This window comes from Parasteatoda tepidariorum, chromosome 5 (genome assembly GCF_043381705.1).
Source record: "Parasteatoda tepidariorum isolate YZ-2023 chromosome 5, CAS_Ptep_4.0, whole genome shotgun sequence".
In the NCBI taxonomy this organism is placed as follows: Eukaryota; Metazoa; Arthropoda; class Arachnida; order Araneae; family Theridiidae; genus Parasteatoda; species Parasteatoda tepidariorum.
In genome coordinates, this window is record NC_092208.1 from 90,716,777 (window position 1) to 90,736,869 (window position 20,093).

At 32.6% G+C, this 20,093-nt stretch overlaps 1 protein-coding gene across 3 annotated transcripts; it reads right to left on the minus strand.

Moving 5' to 3' along the window:
- Positions 1 to 9,713: 9,713 nt before the first annotated feature.
- LOC107452398 (serine/threonine-protein phosphatase 6 regulatory ankyrin repeat subunit B) lies at positions 9,714 to 19,376 on the minus strand. Of its 3 annotated transcripts, XM_016068866.3 has the most exons (3): positions 19,089 to 19,203; positions 18,205 to 18,381; positions 9,714 to 11,360 (listed from the first exon to the last, which is right to left on the minus strand). In XM_016068866.3, the coding sequence occupies exons 2-3, from the start codon at positions 18,216 to 18,218 to the stop codon at positions 9,965 to 9,967; spliced, it is 1,410 nt and encodes a 469-aa protein (XP_015924352.1). In that variant the 5' UTR covers positions 18,219 to 18,381; positions 19,089 to 19,203; the 3' UTR covers positions 9,714 to 9,964. The 3 variants fall into 3 exon arrangements, with proteins under 3 accessions (XP_015924352.1, XP_015924353.1, XP_042906089.1); XM_016068867.3 differs by lacking the exon at positions 18,205 to 18,381 and having other exon boundaries at positions 19,089 to 19,376; XM_043050155.2 differs by lacking the exons at positions 18,205 to 18,381; positions 19,089 to 19,203 and adding an exon at positions 18,835 to 19,016.
- Between the last annotated feature and the right edge of the window lie 717 nt (positions 19,377 to 20,093).

The window sequence follows — 20,093 nt, forward strand, 5'->3', positions numbered from 1 at the left end:
TCAGTGCGAGCCGGGAGCACAATTCGTATCAACCAGCCGTCGATGGCATTAGAACCTGGGCCACCTCAAGAGGGGCAAATGCATTGGTCTTAAAAAAAGTTAAGGGCCAACGTGACCGAAAGGTATTGTTCTTTCGTCAAGTACTCAGAAGCATGGGGTTAGTGGGTTCGAATCCCGCAGTTTCATTCTGGATATATCAGTATGGTATCTTTTTTCTAATTTCAGCTTTCTGTTCTTTACCAACTTGACAATGGCTAATAACTTCTTCTTTGCATTAAGCGTATAAGTTTGTACATGTATGTGAATAAATAAATATTTATTTAATATTGCACATACATTTGCAGGATAATGAGCTCATTGCAAGTAAGGTTTTATGCCCCTGTCATATTGAAGAACAAGTTAGACGAGGACATCAACAAGAAATAGTCCCGTAGTGGACTGACCGTTAAGACACGGTTCCCGCCAGATCACCGAAACTAAGCATCACTGGCTGCAGTCAGTGTGTGGGTGGGTGACCACTTGGATCAGTCTGCGTAGGGACCGAGGGTGTGCGGTATTGGTCCTCGTTAAACTGTTCAACCGTAAAGTGCTCGACTTCGCGTGCAGATCATCGGGCTACCGAAGCGGGGGTGCCATCCCCTCTGCAGAGGATCAAAATTGTGATGGCATGTCTTCGGATCTTCCTCAGGGATGTTTCCCAGACCGTCACCAATAGCCCATTGTGCAGCTCTAGTGCGACGTAAATGAACAACAACAATTGACAAAGGTTTTATAAACCTAAATTAAGCACACAAGCCTCCAAAAGCACGTAATTCCAAAAAATAAACCCAAATAAATATAATTCATTTATTTATTAATAGGCATACAAATGCATTTTGTGTGCTCAATACAAAAAACTGAAGTTAAATCCAGGGTTACGGCGGGATTCAAATCCGCTATAGGGTTTAACAGAACGGTGAAACAGCTTCGCCCTAGGTGACCCCTAAATAAATAAAAACAAGGGAAAAAAACATCAAAATTTCTGGATAATTAAACAAATGCGCTCTTGCGGCTCTAAGAGTGTACCCTGTATGTATTGCTACCAGTTGTTTAACTCAATATTAGAGTGTTTTGATTTCATTTTCCACTCGTCGGGCTACCGAAGCAGGGGTGCCATCCCCTCTGCAGAGGATCAAAATTGTGTGTCTTCGGATCTGATTTCATTTCACTTCCTAATCGAGCAATCTCCGCCAAACGCTCTGAAGAATGGAGATATCGGGTTAAAATCCCGCCATAACCCTGGACGTATCTTTGTATTGTCCTTCTTTAAATTGTGCTAGATGTTCTCCAGCTTGACTAAAGCTTATAAGCCGTTATTTGTATTAAGCACATAAACGTGCTTATGTACAGTGCACCAAAAAAAAACTACCCTAAATAACTTTTGATCTAATGATAGGATCTTCAATTGTGGAACTAAATGCTAGAGGTTCGAAGGGATGACCTAATATATGCTAATTAATTAGTGCAATTGTAGTTGCTGTAGTTGTAGTTCATTTACGTTACACTAGAGCTGCGCAATGGGATATTGGCGACTGTCTGGGTAACATCCCTTAGGATAATCTGAAGACATGCCATCACAATTTCGATCCACTGCAGAAGGGATGGCACCCCCGCTTTGGCAGCCCGACGACCTGCACGCGAAGTCGAACACTTTACCGTAGAACAGTTTAACGAGGACCAATACCGCACATCTTCGGTCCATGCGCAGACTGATCCTAGTGATCACCCATCCGCACACTGACCGCAGCCAGTGATGCTTGACTTCGTAAATTAATGCAGATGATATTTGAAAAAAGAAAAACAGACCACCCTAAATAACTTTTGATCTAATGATAGGATCTTCACTTTTTAGAACGCAATTTTATAGGTTCGAGGGGGTGACCTAAAATATGATGATTAATTAGTGCAGATGATATTTTAAGTCACGTAATCAGACACAAACACACACTATCTCTGAATAAACATGATTTTTCCCCCCAATGGATTAGGCTTTCTGACCAAAGTATAGTTGCAAGCTGAGAAAGGAAAGCGATCCTAAGTTTGGACCTCTTATTTTTTGCGTATTAAGCCATATATATTAAGCCAATTATAAAATTCGTTTATCCTAAGATAAATTCCACGCAATAAATAAATTTTAATAAATATTTATCACTTTTTATTATAAAATAGTTGAAAATATGTTGAATTGTAAGGTATACAATTTTTTACATCATTTTAAAGTACGTGATTTTAAATAGCAAATTACAAAATTTGAGCGAAATCGGCTGAATAGTTCCTGAGTAATCAAATTTTGAATAGATTACTTTTTAAAAAAAAAAATCAATATCTCAGTAACTATTCAACCGATTTCGCTCAAATGTTGCATTTCGCCATGTAAAATTGCACACTTTGAAATGATGCGAAAATTTTATTCCTTACAGTTCAAAAGTTTTTCAACTATTATTAAATAAAATAGTAAATATTTACTAAAATTTATTTTCTGCGTAGAATTATCTTTGGATACACGAATTTTATAAATATATACAAGAAGTTTTTAACTCGCTCCAAAAGTTCTCGAAATATATCGTAATATGCAAAACTCAAAATTAACACTATGGGGCCCTAACTTTGGATTGTTCCTTTGATCAAACTATGGGGACCCTATTTTCCGGATTGCAGCTATCCCCTAAATTTTGGGGGTCATAGATCTCAATCAGAGCAACAAAAAAAAAGGTATGTTTATCCAGTTGTTGTTGTTGTAGTTAATTCGCGTCGCACTAGAGCTGCACAATGGGCTATTGGCGACAGTCTGAGAAGCCTCCCTGAGGATGATCCGAAGACATGCCATCACAATTTTGTTCCTCTGCAGAAGGGATTGCATCCCCGCTTCGGTAGCCAGACGACCTGCACGCGAAGTCGAGCACTTTACGGTAGAACAGCTTAACGAGCTCCAATACCGCACACCCTCGGTCCATACGCAGACTAATCCAAGTGGTCACCCACCCGCACACTGACCGTAGCCAGTGATGCTTGACTTCGGTGATCTGCTGGGAACCGTAAAACCTTTGTCAAATAGAAGGACAGATAGCATAATGCAGAGAAGAACAGCTCAAAGTTACATCCAGGGTAGCAGCAGGATTTGAACCCGCTGTCTCTCTGCTTTGCACATCGTCTGGTGACTCCTCATTTATTTAGACTTCCCTGGCTGTGTTGTCCCGCAGTGGCCGGGAGTATTTCTTGTTGATTGTTGTTGTAGTTAATTTGCGTCGCACTAGAGCTGCACAATGGGCTATTGGCGACGGTCTGAGAAACCTCCCTGAGGATGATCCGAAGACATGCCATCACAATTTTGTTCCTCTGCAGAAAGGATGGCATCCCCGCTTCGGTAGCCCGACGACCTGCACGCGAAGTCGAGCCCTTTACGGTAGAACAGTTAACGAGGACCAATACCGCACACCCTCGGTCCCTACGCAGACTGATCCAAGTGGTCACCCACCCGCACACTGACCGTAGCCAGTGATGCTTGACTTCGGTGATTCGGTAATCTGCTGGGAACCGTGTCTTAACGATCAGTCCACTGCGGGATGTATGTTTATTCAGAGAAAGTACATTTATGAGCCTGATTTCGAAACTTAAAAAATATCGTCTGCACAACATAATTAGCATATCTGAGATCACCCCCTAGAACCATTAAGATTGAGTGAGATGTGAACGTGAAGTTCGGATCAAAGGTGATTTACGGTGGTCCGTTTCCCCCATCTTTAGACGTACTGTACATACATAAATAAATAAATGGCGAATTCGTGAAATTAAGATCCACAACAATCACAGGCGATTGCAACGCTCGATTACGCCATCTGGGGAAAAGACCGGCTTCATGCCTTTCACACCTCTCCTCCTCTTTTCAGATGTATAGGAATGTGCTACGATCTTTTTTCTTTTCTTAATTTTCGTTTTTAATTAATAAAATTATTTTTTAAAATTTTCAAGATGCTTTCTTTTAGAACTATGTTTAATGTAGTTTTCAGTTACATATAGTTTCCCAACTTAAAAGATTTTAATCTGTATGAAAATCAAGACAAAAAGTAACGTACTCCCTTCTTCTATGACTCTCCACACGCTAATGGTAAAAGCATGCGAAGTGTTGCAGAGAGTTCTGCTACACACCACCTATAACCCATTTCGATCTTCAACAGAGAAGGTAGCCATGTTCTTGTCCCGAAGAACTCCAGTGATTAATTATAGTAGGAACAACCATACAACCATTCAAATAAAGAAAGGTTCTTTGAGAGATCAAATAATAAGTATACTTTTCAGTGATTTTAGATCCACTATACTTTGGAAAAATGAGCAAATAGAAAGCTGTCCTTTATGCTTACGTTAGATTCATTTTATTTTCAATTTAACTATTTCTTTGATTTATAAAAAATTTATTATGTTTCTGATATTAGCATTACCTTATCGTACATTAAAATTGCTCTTACGCATCATCAGCAAAAAAGAAGCAAATCTTAACGCATCCAGTTTTCGGTGCCATAGCTTTATAAAGCGTGTTGTTGTTGTTGCAAATGCTATTGGCCAATATCAGCAAGTCTGCTGGAAATCAAGCGAATTTTTAACGCAGAGGGTGTGTTTCTTGTTTTTCAGTGGAGCCATCTATTGCCAAGAATAGATTTCAGTCACGTCACACAATTGTACTCCATTCATTCATCCACAGATCGTAATTCTGACCTTGAACGATCTATCTCCAACCCCCAGAGGTCACCATTTAATACACGGGGATTCTTCGGCCTGCTGGATTCGAACTCAAGAACGAGAGTCCTGCCAACCAGGCTATCCCACCCCCTGTGAAGCGTATAGATAAAAGTAAAGGATTCGATTTCCAACTGTAACTTTTTAGGCTCTCTTTCTGATACCCTGCTACAATTTTTACTTTGTTTGACAAGAGCAGTTTTCTTTGAAATTTTAAACAACGGAAAAATTTCGGGTAATTAAAGAAAACGTTATATTCAAGAGGGGCCCAGTTCATTTCATCGACAGGCCATTTCATCGACAGACCATTTCATCGACTAGGTCATTTCGTCGACAGGCCGTTTCCTCGACGGGGTCATTTCGTCGATTAGTCATTTCATTGATAGGGTCATTTCAGCGACAGGGTCATTTCATTGACAGTGTATTTCGTCGACAGGGTCATTTCGTCGACTAGTCATTTCATCGACATGGTCATTTCGTTGATAGTGCCATGCGTAATCCTGTTTTAGAGATTTAATCTAAATATTTTTATTATTAAATAGAAAAATGCTATTATTTAATTTTTATACTAAAGTTCAACAGTTATAGTGTGACGTTAGCAATCAAATTATTTTTAATATCAAATCGAATTAATAAAATAAAATATTCTCAGAATTAAAAGTAATAAAAATATACAATGAAAATTTGACACTGTTTTAGGGGGGGGGGAGCCAAATGTATTGCTGTAAAAATTTTCAGCATTTTTACATATATTTTAACAAAATCATAAGCTTCAGTCTAATTCTCACAGAAATGAAAATAACCATAGGCCTTAAGTAATTATATCTGCATAAGTAAAAAAAAAATTCTAGGTTTTTTTATTGTGGAAAAAGACTTTCTTAATGTATAATTTAATTGCAATTTTAAACTTTTTATTCAGCATCTTTAACATTAGGACAGGATGAATGAATATATGCTTATTTGAACTAAATAATCGAACTTAGTCTTAGTTTCGTTACCACTATTAGAGTTTTCTAAGAACTAAAGGAACGCAAACACGATGTTTAGGTATTTATCGAAACTGTTGTAGACTCCTACAACAGTTTCTAATACAACAATAATTAAAGTGCCACACACCGGACCAAAAATGTTTAGAAAAACAGGCGTAACGTTGCAAGCATGTTAGTGTTTGCTCTTCACAAAATATTTTTTTTTCTCTGTGGTTAGTGAATTTAATAATAGTATTATTTACTAAATTCTAATCTAATATTAATAAATTATACTATTATTATTCTAATTAAATAATAATAGTATAATTTAATAAGAATAATAATAGTAATAAATAGATGATGAATTAATTCCTTTTTATTTGCGGGATTTAAATTAGACACAATTTGTTTAAAAGAAAATGAAATAAAATCAAACCTGGAATTTAAACGTAAGAATAAATAACTGTATTACTCCACAAAAAAGAAAAGCAAAATCTTGCAATTAAAATTTCGACCAATTTTTGACTAGTTTAAGTGCTCAAATTTTTAACTGGTTTTCTGCACAGGATAAAAACACAATTTTCAGACGCTTTCTGACCACTATTAGCAGAACTCATCGCCAATCAAAATTTTGATTATTTTCGGCCTGAACAAGCCAGGAGACTGAAAACTAAAATGCAGAAAAAAATGAAAGTAAAAAATGCATATATATATTTAAAATATCAAGTTTATTCAGTAGACTAAAAATGACAAAATAAATTTATCAAAATTTTCATCGCATAATAAAAACCACAAGGGCGATATTTCACAATAAACTTCTATCACAGTTAAAATTCCACTATTTTCGTTCTGGTGACAAAAATTAACATTTCTTTTTCAGTACACTTATCAAACATGGTGTTTAAAAACATTTCCATTTCCGATTACACTTTTTAAAGGGCTTTCCTTAGTGCTTGTCTTTAAAATATATACTCTCATTGCAAATTTTATTAATTTAAATAAAATTTTATTCTCTGGCAAAGTTTTATATTCTGGCAAATCAAAAGAAAAACATTTTAATATTGGGGTAAAAAAAATAAATTTACTAAACTTATTTTTAATTAAACATTAATGAGTAAAATCAGATGCATATGGACAACTCTCCTCAATGATAAACTCAAAAGTCAATTTGTTTGTTATATCGTAATTAGTTGCGTTTTTTTTTTTCTAAATGTTTTAAATCATAAAAATCAATTAGACTGGTTTCCTCCCGTCCCCTGATTTGGAACCATTTTTTACACGATCATTTCGATTGCATCGCATACCAAATATGCGGAGTCATTGAGAGTTTTTTTCTTTTTTTTTTTACATTAACGATGTCTATTTTATAAAGTAAAAGAACTTATAAATGTTTGGGGAACACATAGGATAAAATACATATTAAACTATTAAACATTGTCGATGAAATGACCCTGTCGACGAAATGACCCTGTCGACGAAATGACCCTGTCGATGAAATGATCCTGTCGATGAAATGACTTGTTGACGAAATTACTCTGTCGACGAAATGACCCAGTCGATGAAACGGCCTGTCGACGAAATTACCTAGTCGATGAAATGGTCTGTCGATGACGTGGTGTCGATGAAGTGATTGTCGATGAAATGAATGCGATCCATTTAAGAGGCATGTTTCATATTGCTTCAGAAATAAATATAATTTAAAATTATCAAAAAATATAAATTTCAATATAATAAGACTATAGATTAGACTATAATTGAGAGAAAATTTAAACTTCGGAATACAGATAGAGGAACAAAGTAAGAAGTAATAAATGATAAGTAATTTTACTCGTTAACGAGACTTATATAACAGTTAAATACGAAGCGGAATTTAGACTTTTTTAAATCTTACTCCCAAACATTATTAAGTTTTTTCATTAAATAATTCAATAGCACTGAAAATTTTAAAAGTAATAAATAAAATAAAAAATAAGTACAAATTTTTATCAATTAGTGGACAGTCCCTCAGGTAAAAGCCCTACGATTAAAAATCTCAATTAATTCTTATCTTTATTAAATTAAATGAGAGGATGATTAATGAGGGAGAGGGACATTTTGAGAGGATGAATCTCGATGATTTTGACTACTCGGGATCCCACATGAAAATACGTAATTAGTGAATAATCCCCAAGTCAAGTTTCAGATTAAGGTAGAGATCTATAAATAGAACTGCACAAGAACGTCATTAGCTTGTCAGTGAAGAAGACAATGGCAGACGAAGACCAGCGATGAAATTATTAAGAGAAATAAAATAGCTATGATCCTCATGGTGATCAAAAATTTGAGAGATCTTTCAGTGGAAAATGAAGCCTGAAATCGTGAATCTCTCGCAAAATACAGCAGACTTGCACCATGAGAGAGTGCAAGATTTCTCTCCCACAGAATTCAGTTTAGCGTACGTACATACGGACCAGCAACATATAGTGATTTCATCAAACATGTAAAGTAACTGGCGCTTTCATAAGCTATGTGAAAACGCTATTTGCGTCATTTGTGGCGAAAATCGACACGGTAAAGAAACAATCTTTTTTAGGAAAAGGCAAAATGAAGTATTTTTTAAAAACACCCAATGAAAAAAGCACCTTTTGAAGAATGAAAATTGAAAATAAGCACTTTTTAAAAACTTTACGCACCCTGTTAATTACTGCAATACTAAGTGTTTTAACTTGTCGATGTCTTTGAATTGATAAACTTCATTTGCATCGTGACAGTATTTCACTAGAAGATTAACTTCATGCTTCTTACTATCTGCGCTAAATAAATCTGCTTAATTAAATAGACATATTATCATGAAGGACCAAAATGAACACTAACAATTGCTATCAACAATATTACAGTATTCAAGATATATTGTGAAAATATATTTCAAAATATTGTTTCTGAGGCACTTAAAAATTATTAATACTTCACAATGATATGCTCAATTCTAAATGATATTAGAACACAATGAATGGTGATTGCTATCTTATACTCAATAGTTATTACAGTATATTCTGAGAATATAATATTTTATTTGAGAATTACTGCAGATCCTGGTGTATAAATCGACCCCCCTATTTTTGATTGCGAGATAGCAAATTTCTAGCATGAGAAACATATAAATCGACCGCCAAAAAACTAAACACGTTAACACATTTCTAAAATTAAAAAACAAAAAAATTTTAAGTTTACAAAATATTTCAATTAAATAATGTTCTATATTGCTCTCTCTGGATATGATACATTTGCTCTGAAATAAAGATGCATTAAAAGATGCTATGAGGTGACTAGTCAAATCCTTTACTAGACGTGCAACAAAAGTATTTTTTCAGACTTCTGAAGCGGTGAAGGAAGGCGATTTTTTTTGCAGATGAATTCATTGCTGAGTGGGATCCGTATGATGCTAACGTTATTGAATCCAATAAAGATGATAAACTGGAATCTTTAAACTTGTAGCCTTATGTTAACTTTTAAAAATTCTCATTGCATTATACATTTTGAAATATTCTTGAATCTTGACACTTCTTATTCTTAATTATCTTTTAAACGTGCAATGTATTTAAAAAAGAAAAAAAAACTTTAAATATAAGTGAAGAAAATAAGTGAGAAAATATGAAATTCACTTTGAAAAATATATTAAAAATAGTTTTTGAAATGGGTAAATTACGTCCATAAAAAAAATTATATTTGTTTATTATGTATTGATATTTCAAGATAAACAATTAAGAATAAGTCGACTACCTGATTTTAATAAAATTTTGGGAGTCTTGAAAAGTCCACTTGTATACCGAAACATGCAGTATTGTTTCTGTGTCATTTTAAAGTTATCAATATTTTCAGTTCAATTCAATAACTTTAACTCTAAATTAAATAACATGTCGGGAAGAATTGAGTCAATAATACTATTGAAAAAAACAAAAAACAATGACTAGCAATAGGTAATAAACTAATCAATCATTTTTGAAGTTGGACATATTTTTATTGTTTATTTTTAAGAAATAACAAGCAAATTTAGATTATAACAACGGAACCAGAGCAAAACAATGACAATATAGAAAGCCTAAAATAAATATTTTTTTAAAATATAAATGAATTTCTAGACTCTTTCATAGGAGAAATTTTGGTTTCTCCAAATCAAAATAAAAAAAAATATTTAGAACACATTTTTTCTATAAATCTGAAGCATTTAGATAAGTAAAAAACAATATCTAATCACCATATTCTAATAACAAATACGATTTTAGTTTGGAAGGAAGCGGAAGTTGATGTATGTACTTCATGGATTTGGATCCTAATGCCTTGCGTATGGTAAATCGGCAATTATGCTGCAGTGTTCTAGGATTGCAAGCTAGTGTTTCATACCATACATGTTTATTACTTGCAGCATTTGATTCTATATGTTCTTTAGTCTCTGCTTCCATAGTTATATAGGCAGATTGAAATGCTTCTGAAATGTCATAGGCTGCAGCTACCCCAAGTTCACAAGATGGAATATGGCGATAGACTTCATGCGGATGATAAGGCAGTTGGGGGGATATTCTCAGCTTTCCTAAACGGGGAAGATGGAGCATACTTCTCACAATGTATCTCAAAATTTCAAGATCATCGTTTAACTTCAACTCCCATTCCAAAAGCGTGAAGCCACGATTATTCCTGATATCGACATTTGCTCCGTAGGCTATCAAGAATTTTGCCATTTCTGGACGCCTTCGCAGACAATTCCTTCCATTGAAACAGACAAAATGCAAGGGCGTCAAATCAGAACCGTCTTGCTGATTAATGTCCACGTTGTAACCTTCCAAAATGAGCATCTTCAGTATATCCAGACTGACCGATTCATTCTCGTTGAGAGGGGTCACTGCCAGATGCAACGGGGAATTTCCAGCATAATTCATGTGGTTGACGTCAGATCCAAATTTCAACAACTCACTGACACATTCCACGAGACCACGACTGACAGCGAAATGCAATGGCGTGTCGGAGGTTTCGAAGCTGGGCAGTGACAGAATATCTCGACCAACAGCATTCTTCAAATGGGCAAGAATGCAATCGCCGTAACCCCACTTGGCAGCTATGTATAAACTGGTACGCCCACGCTCATCCACTGCATTATAATCGGCTCCATACTGAATCAGCTCTCTAACACAGTCAATGTGATTATTATCGGCAGCCAGGTGGAGCGGAGTAGTTCCCCCAAGATGAGGAACAGCAGTATAGCTACCAGTTTTGGAGAATTTGGTGGGTAGGGAGCATTCAGCATTTGCTTCAAGCAAGGACTTGAGACAGCTGTAATGGCCTTTCTCTGCTGCCATGTGCAGGGCAGTGACATCAAATCTATTTCTAGCATTGACATCAGCGCCATATGCAATCAGAAGGTCGACACATTTAGAATGTCCTTTTTCAGCCGCCAACTGCAGAGGTGTCATGTAATTTTTGGAAGCATAGAAGAGAACTTTATTATATTCTTCTGCGTCAACAGATATACCTGCCTTTAGCAGTCTGAAAACTTTTTCAAAATCTCCAATTGCTGCAGCTTCAACCAAGAACTTTTCATCAAGCATTTCTTCATCCTCGCCAACATCATAGTTGAAGTCCAAGGCCATCCTGTAATAAAAAGATTAAATTTGTTTGCTTGCAGGTTAGAACAGTATAAAATAAACCTCAAAATAGTGTTTGAAAAGAAGAGTTAAAAAAAAATGACCATGTATAACAATTACTTTGCTTAATTTTTGAATTTTACATTATCAAGATAATTATAAATGCAACAAGATCACAATGTTAAAAAAATGAAAAACGAGCAGGAAATGCCCATGCATGCGAAATACTATATCCAAAATTTTAAAATTTTGCAGACAAAGATACTTATTTTGCTCATCAAAACGAAAGTATTAAAAAAGGAGACTAAAGGACACGAGACATTAAACGTCTAAAAGTCTTGTAATTTGACATGTGTCAAAATTACAATCTAACTCGTTTATAATGAGATCATACGGACAGAGGCAAATGAATCAAAGCATTCCTCAAATCTTGGCAAGCTAAAATTATCAATAAAAAGCTTGAATAATGCACTTTTAAAGAGTACAATGAGGGAGCTTGCATAACATGCCGACAAACACATGAATATAAAAAAGCTTGAATCTAATCAATGTCATTTCAGTGCTTGAAAAAACTAATTTTTTTAAGTTCATTAAAAATAGAACTAATTTTAAATAGTAAAAATAGAATTAACTAATTAATTAAAAAAAGTTGAAGATTGAAAGAAAAACTTCCAACAAAATATTTTAGAATAATAAATTGAAATTTTTTTAAACACAGAAAATATTTCTTCATAAGTTGAGACAATTTATTAATCAGAAACATTTTTTGATTTATTAATATGAATAATTGTTTGAAAAAATTAAATTTTTCTTTTAAGTTCATTAAAACTAGAGCTGAACTAATTTAATTCAAATTTAGTACAATGTTGCTATACAAATGAAGTGTTGCCCATGAAATGTTGTACAAATATAACTATTTTTTAAAAATTCAGTGATTTTAAACTACTTAACTTTTTTTGAAGCTGAATTTTACTGGATGATTCAATTTACATTCATCTATCAAAATTAAATAAAAGTTGAGGATTGAAAGAAAATTTTTTTTAGAATTGACATTTTTTAAACATAGAAAATATGTCTTCATGTGTTGAGACAATTTAATAATCTGAAACATTTTTTTATGATTGCTTTTAAATTCTTTATGCTGTTGAGGGAATTCAGGAACTACAAAAATATCATATATTTATGATTTAGTTAAGCATTTAAAATTCTTAACTTTTTTTAAGAAGTAAACTGAGAGTAACAGAGCAAAATAGGATTCTCCATTAATCTTCATCTTAATTGTACGAGGGGGAATCTTAAAAATGATAATTAATTAGCGCAAACAGTATTTAAGGTTATGAAAGCAGACACAAAAAAGTATTTTCCCGAAAAAAACCTCTTTTCGATAAATTCGGAACTCCAAAATAGCGGGAGGGGATAATCGCAATCGAAGAAATAAGGACTCAATAGTGTGATCAGGCGAGCGGTCCAAAGTTTGGATCTCTTGTTAATTTCACTTTTTTGCGTATTTAGCCATATCTCGAGAACTTTCTTGAACGAAATGAAAAACTTTTGCACACAATCATAAAATTCGTTTATCAAAAGATAATTCCATGCTAAAAATAACTTTTATTTAATTTTCATTATTTTTTTTTTAATGAAAGTTGAATAATAAAGTATATAGTTTTTTTTTTAGATCATTTAAAAGAACGTAATTTTACACGGCAAAATAGAAAATTTAAGCGAAATCGTTCAAATATGTTCTGAGAAATCTAAAGAAGTTGTAAATTTAAAATTCCGTTTCTCAGGAACTTTTTCACGGATTTCACTCAAATTTCGTATTTAGCCATGTAAAATTACATTCTTAAAAAATTACGCTAAAAAATCTATATCTTACAATTAAAAAAATATAATAAATACTTAATAAAAGTTACTTTTTGCATGGAATTACCTTTAAACTAATTTTACAATTGGTGCACAAATTTTTTTTTCAATTCAGATAAAAAGTTCTTGAGATATGGAGAATTAGACAAAAAGTAAGAATAACATTAAGGAGTCCAAATTTGGGACCTCTCTCATGATCAAACTATTGGCACCCTATTTCCCAGATTGCGGTTACCTCCACTATTTTGGAGGTCAGAAATCCAAATCAGTCGAAAGAAAGGTATGTTTATTCAGAGAAAGTATGTTTTTGTGTCTGATTTCATAACTTCAAAAAATATAGTCTGCATTAATTAATTAGCATATTTGAGGTCAACCCCTCGAACGACTAAGATTGAGTTCTAGAATGTGAAGATCCAATCATTAGAATAAAATTTATTCAGGTTGGTTCGCTTCTTTATCTTATGCTACAAACTATTTCTTTTTTATTACATAACTAAGTTTTTTAAACAGTAGCACATCACATAACAAACTATAAAAAAAATACAACTACAGTTTTAATACAAATAGAACATTAGTTCCAAATAGATACCTGGCATAACTAATAACAATAATGTAAGTAACAACCAAATAATGTAAGCAACAAGAGAGATTATGCAGGCAAATAAACACAAAATTTCAGAGTAACACATTTGTTGCCTTTTCAGACGATACTGATGTATGAAAGAGTTTTGTTATGCAATATCATGCTCTTTGTTATAGTTTGTGTCAATAAAGCTGATTATGTGGTAGCTAGATGCATATTATCTTTCAACTAAACTCAGTGGCGCAACAGCACATAGAGGGCTCCTCTAAGTTTTCTTGATCTTTGGGCTCTCGGGTGCAAGAGCAGATGTTCCGGTTGGTTGTTCAGCCCAACGTGGAATCCCCAGTGTTTAGTTCCCAAACACACTCGGTACTCATTTTATCGACCCACTGAAGGGATGAAAGGTCGAGTCGACCTTGCCCGACTCTAGGATTGAACCGAGAACCTGTGGCACGACAGTGCGAAGCGCTATCGTTCAGCCACGGAGTGTATCATTCAACTATTTTTGAAGAAAAAAAATAAATATGTCTTATGACAATAACAAATTGTTTATTAAACAAAAATTATTTGTAAAATTTAAAAAACTAAAATGGTTGCTAAAATAAGAAAATTTAACTTAGGTTTTATCTTTATAGATAATCAATTTTCAATGATTGATATAGTTTAACCACCTGCACTCGGTAGGCAATGAATGTGTTTAGTCCCCACCCAAATTTTGATAAAAACTTTCTACCATAAATCTGAATATTCAAATAACTTATCTACTACTGGGATCCTTTTTTTATAAATGATTGCAATTGCGTCAAAAGATGATAAAACATTTGCATTCTCTCTCTCATTCATTGCTCATTTACTCCTCCCCAATTGTTAAATGATTCTTATTTGAATTTGCATTTTATAAAAATAGTCCAATTTATAGTAAATTTGTATTTTGATCAGAAGTTCTTGAAGGAAAATTTTTTTTTAATAAAAATTAATTTGCCTTTAGCTAAGAAAGATTTGAAATTAGCAAACACTTTTAATATATTGTGCAATTCTACAGGCTAATAATTTGAAGTTCTTAGTGCAGACCCTGCATTTGAGTAATCCATCATAAACACACACAATTTATCAGTTAGATTGTTTCTGAGCAGTTATTGCCATGAACTTTTACATGGTATAAGTGATATTGTATCATGTCTTGATATTTTTAAAATGATAATATAAAGGACGTTAAACACAAATATGTCAAATTAAATACATTGGCAGTAAATTTGTCACCCAGGTGTATAATTTTAGCAACATTTGTCAATGTAGAATTCCATTTAGGAGCTGTCACCACATTGTCATCCTCGTGTCACGTGATTCTTATGCACAGAAACATAACTCAGTGTAATGACTACTCACAATTTTATTGCAAGGCAGACTTTGGAGAACAATCGCAAAGAAAAGAGCAGAATGGAGGAAGGATTTAGGGAAGGCCCTGGCCCTCAAATTGCTGCATACCAATAGAAGAATTGGAAGTTTAATAAATAATTCACAATGAGTTTTCAAATTTTTTTTTTTTAATCAAGGCATGCTCAAAACAACTAAATTTTAAATAAAGCTTTCGACATTAAACCAAATAATTTTTGCTAAAGAAATTTCTGGTTACATCTAAAACATCATTAAATCAGAACTTTCAATATATAAGTTTGACTGTAATTTTTGGAAATAAGTAAAATGCACAGGAGTAAAAATCAAAAAAATTTAGTCACAGATTCAAAGGACCAGCAATATACACATTTTAACTTCTTTGTTTACATCTCTCTATTAGATATTTTTATAACTAAAAATTTATTAAGTGAATTTAAAAGAGAAATTACTATAACACAAGGAGTGTGTAATCTCACTATTATGATGATGTATACTAGGGGAGCAAAACCTTTTTGAGTGGAGGGTCACAGGTGCAGCAGATTAAGCAATGAAGGGCCACATGCCCAAGTATTTAGACAGACATTTTGAGAGCAATTATAGGTAGTAATTGTTATATTAAACATCATTGTTCTAGGCACATAATTCTTTTTATCAGTAACATTGCAATATGTTTGCATAAAATAAACTAAAAAGCCTATTACTTAGAGAAAAATACACAGAATCAGAATCAATTTATCAGAAAGAAAAAAATTCAGATAAATTGAAATAAATAAAAACAATGGGAAAATTAGTGTTTTCTTTAAAAAAAATTTATATCTTTTTTCATAATACATAAGCCCATTTAAACACAAATTGTAATATTAAACATTTTTTATGTACACAGAATTAAAAATGATTAAAATTAAAGCAAAACCACTCTTTCATCTCAAAATAAGAATCAACATTTAGTAGGGAGTATAGTCCAACAACAAAACATTAATTTTAAATAAATGATGAAAGGCTGAGAGAAAAAAGAAAGAAAGAAAACATTAAATTTGAAGGCACTGATTTTTCTTAATAATAAAAAACTATTTAGATACTTGTTTACAACTCTTTATGACCAATACTTTTACACATAGATATTAATAATCAATTAAAATTTACATTACTTTATGAAACTTACCTTGATTACACTTTTTTACAGTTAAAATTTAATGATAAACAAATCTTTTCCCAGCATTTAACCATAAATTATATTTTTAAAAAAATGATCCATGTAAGTAGAAAATAATTTTAAGAATTTCTTAATGGTTATCCTGCAATTTTCAAATAGTGTGATAATTTTATCTACTTAATCATCTGATAGCTTTTTCGGGCCATTAAACGAAAATGTAATGATTTTATTTAAAGAGTGCTCCACAATCTTGAACATGTCCAATTTATTATGGAAAACAGTCTTTCTACAGAAGCTATTGTTGTGGGCAGTATTAAACTAGGGAAGATAACTTAATCAGTTTTGGAAATTTGTTCCAGATGGTGCTCCTCCTTTCCTGATTTTTAAAACCCGTGAATATGAATACGGATGTGAGATTTTTAAATCGCTTGAATATGAAATGTTATGAGTGATTTTTAAAGTGCGTGAATAAAAAATGCAATGAGTAGTTTTCAAACAGTGTGAATACAAATCGAGATTGGTTTTTAAATTGCGAGAAGATTGCAACCTATGATTTTTAAAACACGTGAATATGAATCGCAATATATGGTTCTTAAATCGTGTGGATATGAATCGCTATGTAGGATTTTTGAATTGCGAGAAGAGTAACAGCATATGGTTTCTTAAACGCCAGAATACGAATCGCGATGGATGTGAACATGATTTTTAGAACACATAAATACGAATCGCGGTATATGTTTTTTAATCATGTGACTACAAAAAACTTAATTTGAGATAGAATAGGCACAAATAAACCACGTCATAATTGGTTATCTAAATTAGCGATCCATAATAATATTGCGCTAAAAATATCAAAATTTAAAAACCTTCGTGGAAATGCGAAGCAATAGTAATTTAAATCACCTTATACACCTTCAAAACGTAAAATACACTTTTTTTAAAAATATGAGAAAATGGGTAGCAATAACTACTGTAAAGTCATTGAATTTACGATAAAATTGGCACACACGAAGATAGTCAAAAGTAATAACTAAAATTCAAAATTCGTGTATCGTAATGATGTCGTATTAAAAATGTGGTATTTTCAAAACTATGCAGAAGTCCGTAGAGCTAACCATCGAATAAAAGCGATTGAAAAACTACATTGATTGAGATTGGGTATGTTAAAAACTTAAATGAGCAATTTCTGATTTTTTTTTACTTAAAAAAAAATATTGAGTTTTTTTAAAATTTTGTTTATGTTGCACATCGAGAGTTGGCGGGCCGCAGGTTGTGCACCCCTAATGTAGACTAATTAGTGACTCAAACTGAATAGTGAAAAAAATTTATCAAACATTAAAAGAAAATTATTTATAAGAAATTGAGAATTAAAGCAATATTAAACATATTACACAATAGGTCTTCTAGATTTTAAGTGTGTGTTTTTTTTTAAATGATGATTCATACATTTTAAAAAAACTAACCTTTTAAAACTTGAAATTACCTAAATTGAAAGAATGGAATGGAGAAATGTTGCACATTTTAAAACATTTTCTAAGTCCCGTTGCAAATTATCGTCAAATAAATAATTTACAATAAAATTATCCCATTTCAAATTCCTTTAACAGAAGATTCTAAACTCTAAGAAAAATATAGATGAGTCTAGTAGGTTGGTAACTGAATTAACACAGAAGGTACTGCAGATTTATTATTGCTTCACAGACAAAAATTATAACTCAACTATTTTTCTTTTAAATTCATGACAAAATTTGACTAGTCATAGCTAAAAGCTTTGATTTTTTAATTAAAAATCTAGACATTTTGAAAGTTTATTCTAAATATATTCACATGTTAAGAGATAGATAAAGATGTAATTGCCTGTGTATTTTCATCTTCGTGACTTTCCTTTTCTTTTTTTTTCTACCTCACACATTCAAATTATTTTCTTTCATGTTGAATTTTGTAATTTCTGAAGTCTTAGAATGTTTTACTTCTTTATAATTGGCCAAGATAAAAGCATGTTTATAAATTTTATTCTGTATGTTGATTGAGAAGCTGAAAATAATTGCTTTCATTTAAAAAATTAAAAATATAAAATGTCAACAGGTATAAAAAATAAAAAAAACATATAATAAAATAAGATCAGAAATAAAATAGTATCTGCAATAGTTAAGGAGTATAATAATATTTTTAAAATATTCATTTTCTTAAATCAAAAACCATTACAATATAGTAAACAATACAATTCTAATCACTACAAATGATATAAATAATAATGATATAAGTAAACCTCTCACACAATTTTTACTGTATGCTTCTCGTTAAAATTTAAAGCAAAATTAGTTGGAAATATTCTTATCAAATTTCAAATAAATGTTAATAACATTACATTAGGATTCCCTTACATACATGTCAAAAAATAAAAGAACTGATCATTAAAAATTGAATTCTACTGAATTGATCTTATAAACGATATTGGATATTTAAATGACTGTCAAAACTGTTTACCCAAATAGATTGACAGAGAAAAACTGCTTAACAAAGTAAACTTGATTGCAATTATAATAGTTTATCAAGATTTCTTTTTACTAAATACACAACAGAAATAATGTAAAATAAAGAAATGTATTGGCTAGATAATGAATTCCTCAGACAGTACTGAAATCTTCTCGTGTACTTCCCTTCATACTTAAAAATTATAAAAAGAAAACAATAATCTGTGTTCCTTTTAAACAACAAAAAGTGAACTGATGTAAACTTACTTAAATATTTTTATAAAGTAACACCATATTTTAGCATAAGAAAATACGTAATTGTAGTAGCAAAACCTAAGCTAAAAAGATTACTTTTAGCAAGTGTGTTCTAGTAATAAGTGCAAAAGAAGAACTACACAACGGTTCATATTTAAAGATTGATTCGCTGGTTTGCAGCATTAATTTTTTTATACTTTACGAACAAAAAAACAGTTTGACGATTTTACAGCATCTCTTTATCATTTCTGTGAAAGTACACTCTGGATAAATGCGCTTCGGTTTTTCCGTTTCTGCCCAGTTTCAGTATGTTTTTCTAAGTCGAATGATTATGGGTTAAATTTTTTTTTTTTATTTTTTAAAATGAGTCACATTTGTCACTGTTTCTTCAAAAACTAAAAATTTGGAGGTAAAATTTCCTTTTGAAAATAACTACTACTGTATCTTTCCGTCCCGCAGTGAACTGATCGTTAAGACACGGTTCCCAGCAGATCACCGAAGTCAAGCATCACTGGCTGCGGTCAGTGCGCGGGTGGGTGACCACTTGGATTAGTCTGCGTAGGGACCGAGGGTGTGCGGTATTGATCCTCGTAAAACTGTTCTACCGTAAAGTGCTCGGCTTCGCGCGCAGGTCGTCGGGCTACCGAAGCGGGGGTGCCATCCCCTCTGTAGAGGATCAAAATTGAGATGGCATGTCTTCGGATCATCCTCAGGGACGTTTCCCAGACCGTCGCCAATAGCTCATTGTGCAGCTCTAGTGCGACGTAAATTAACTACAACTGCAACAACTTTATCTTTCCACATTAATATTCGTAGAACAGAGATCCCTAGCTTGGATTCTTTAATAGAAATTATTTTTTTTAAGAATTTTAAGAGGAGAGTTTTCTGGTTTTCGAATCTTCTTTCAGAAATTTTGCTACCAGTCATAGAGTTTTTAAAAGATGCTGGTCATTTTGTAAAGACAGGATACTCTAGTTGGTAGCGCATTGGGCTCATGTTCAAGAGGTCGTGAGTTCG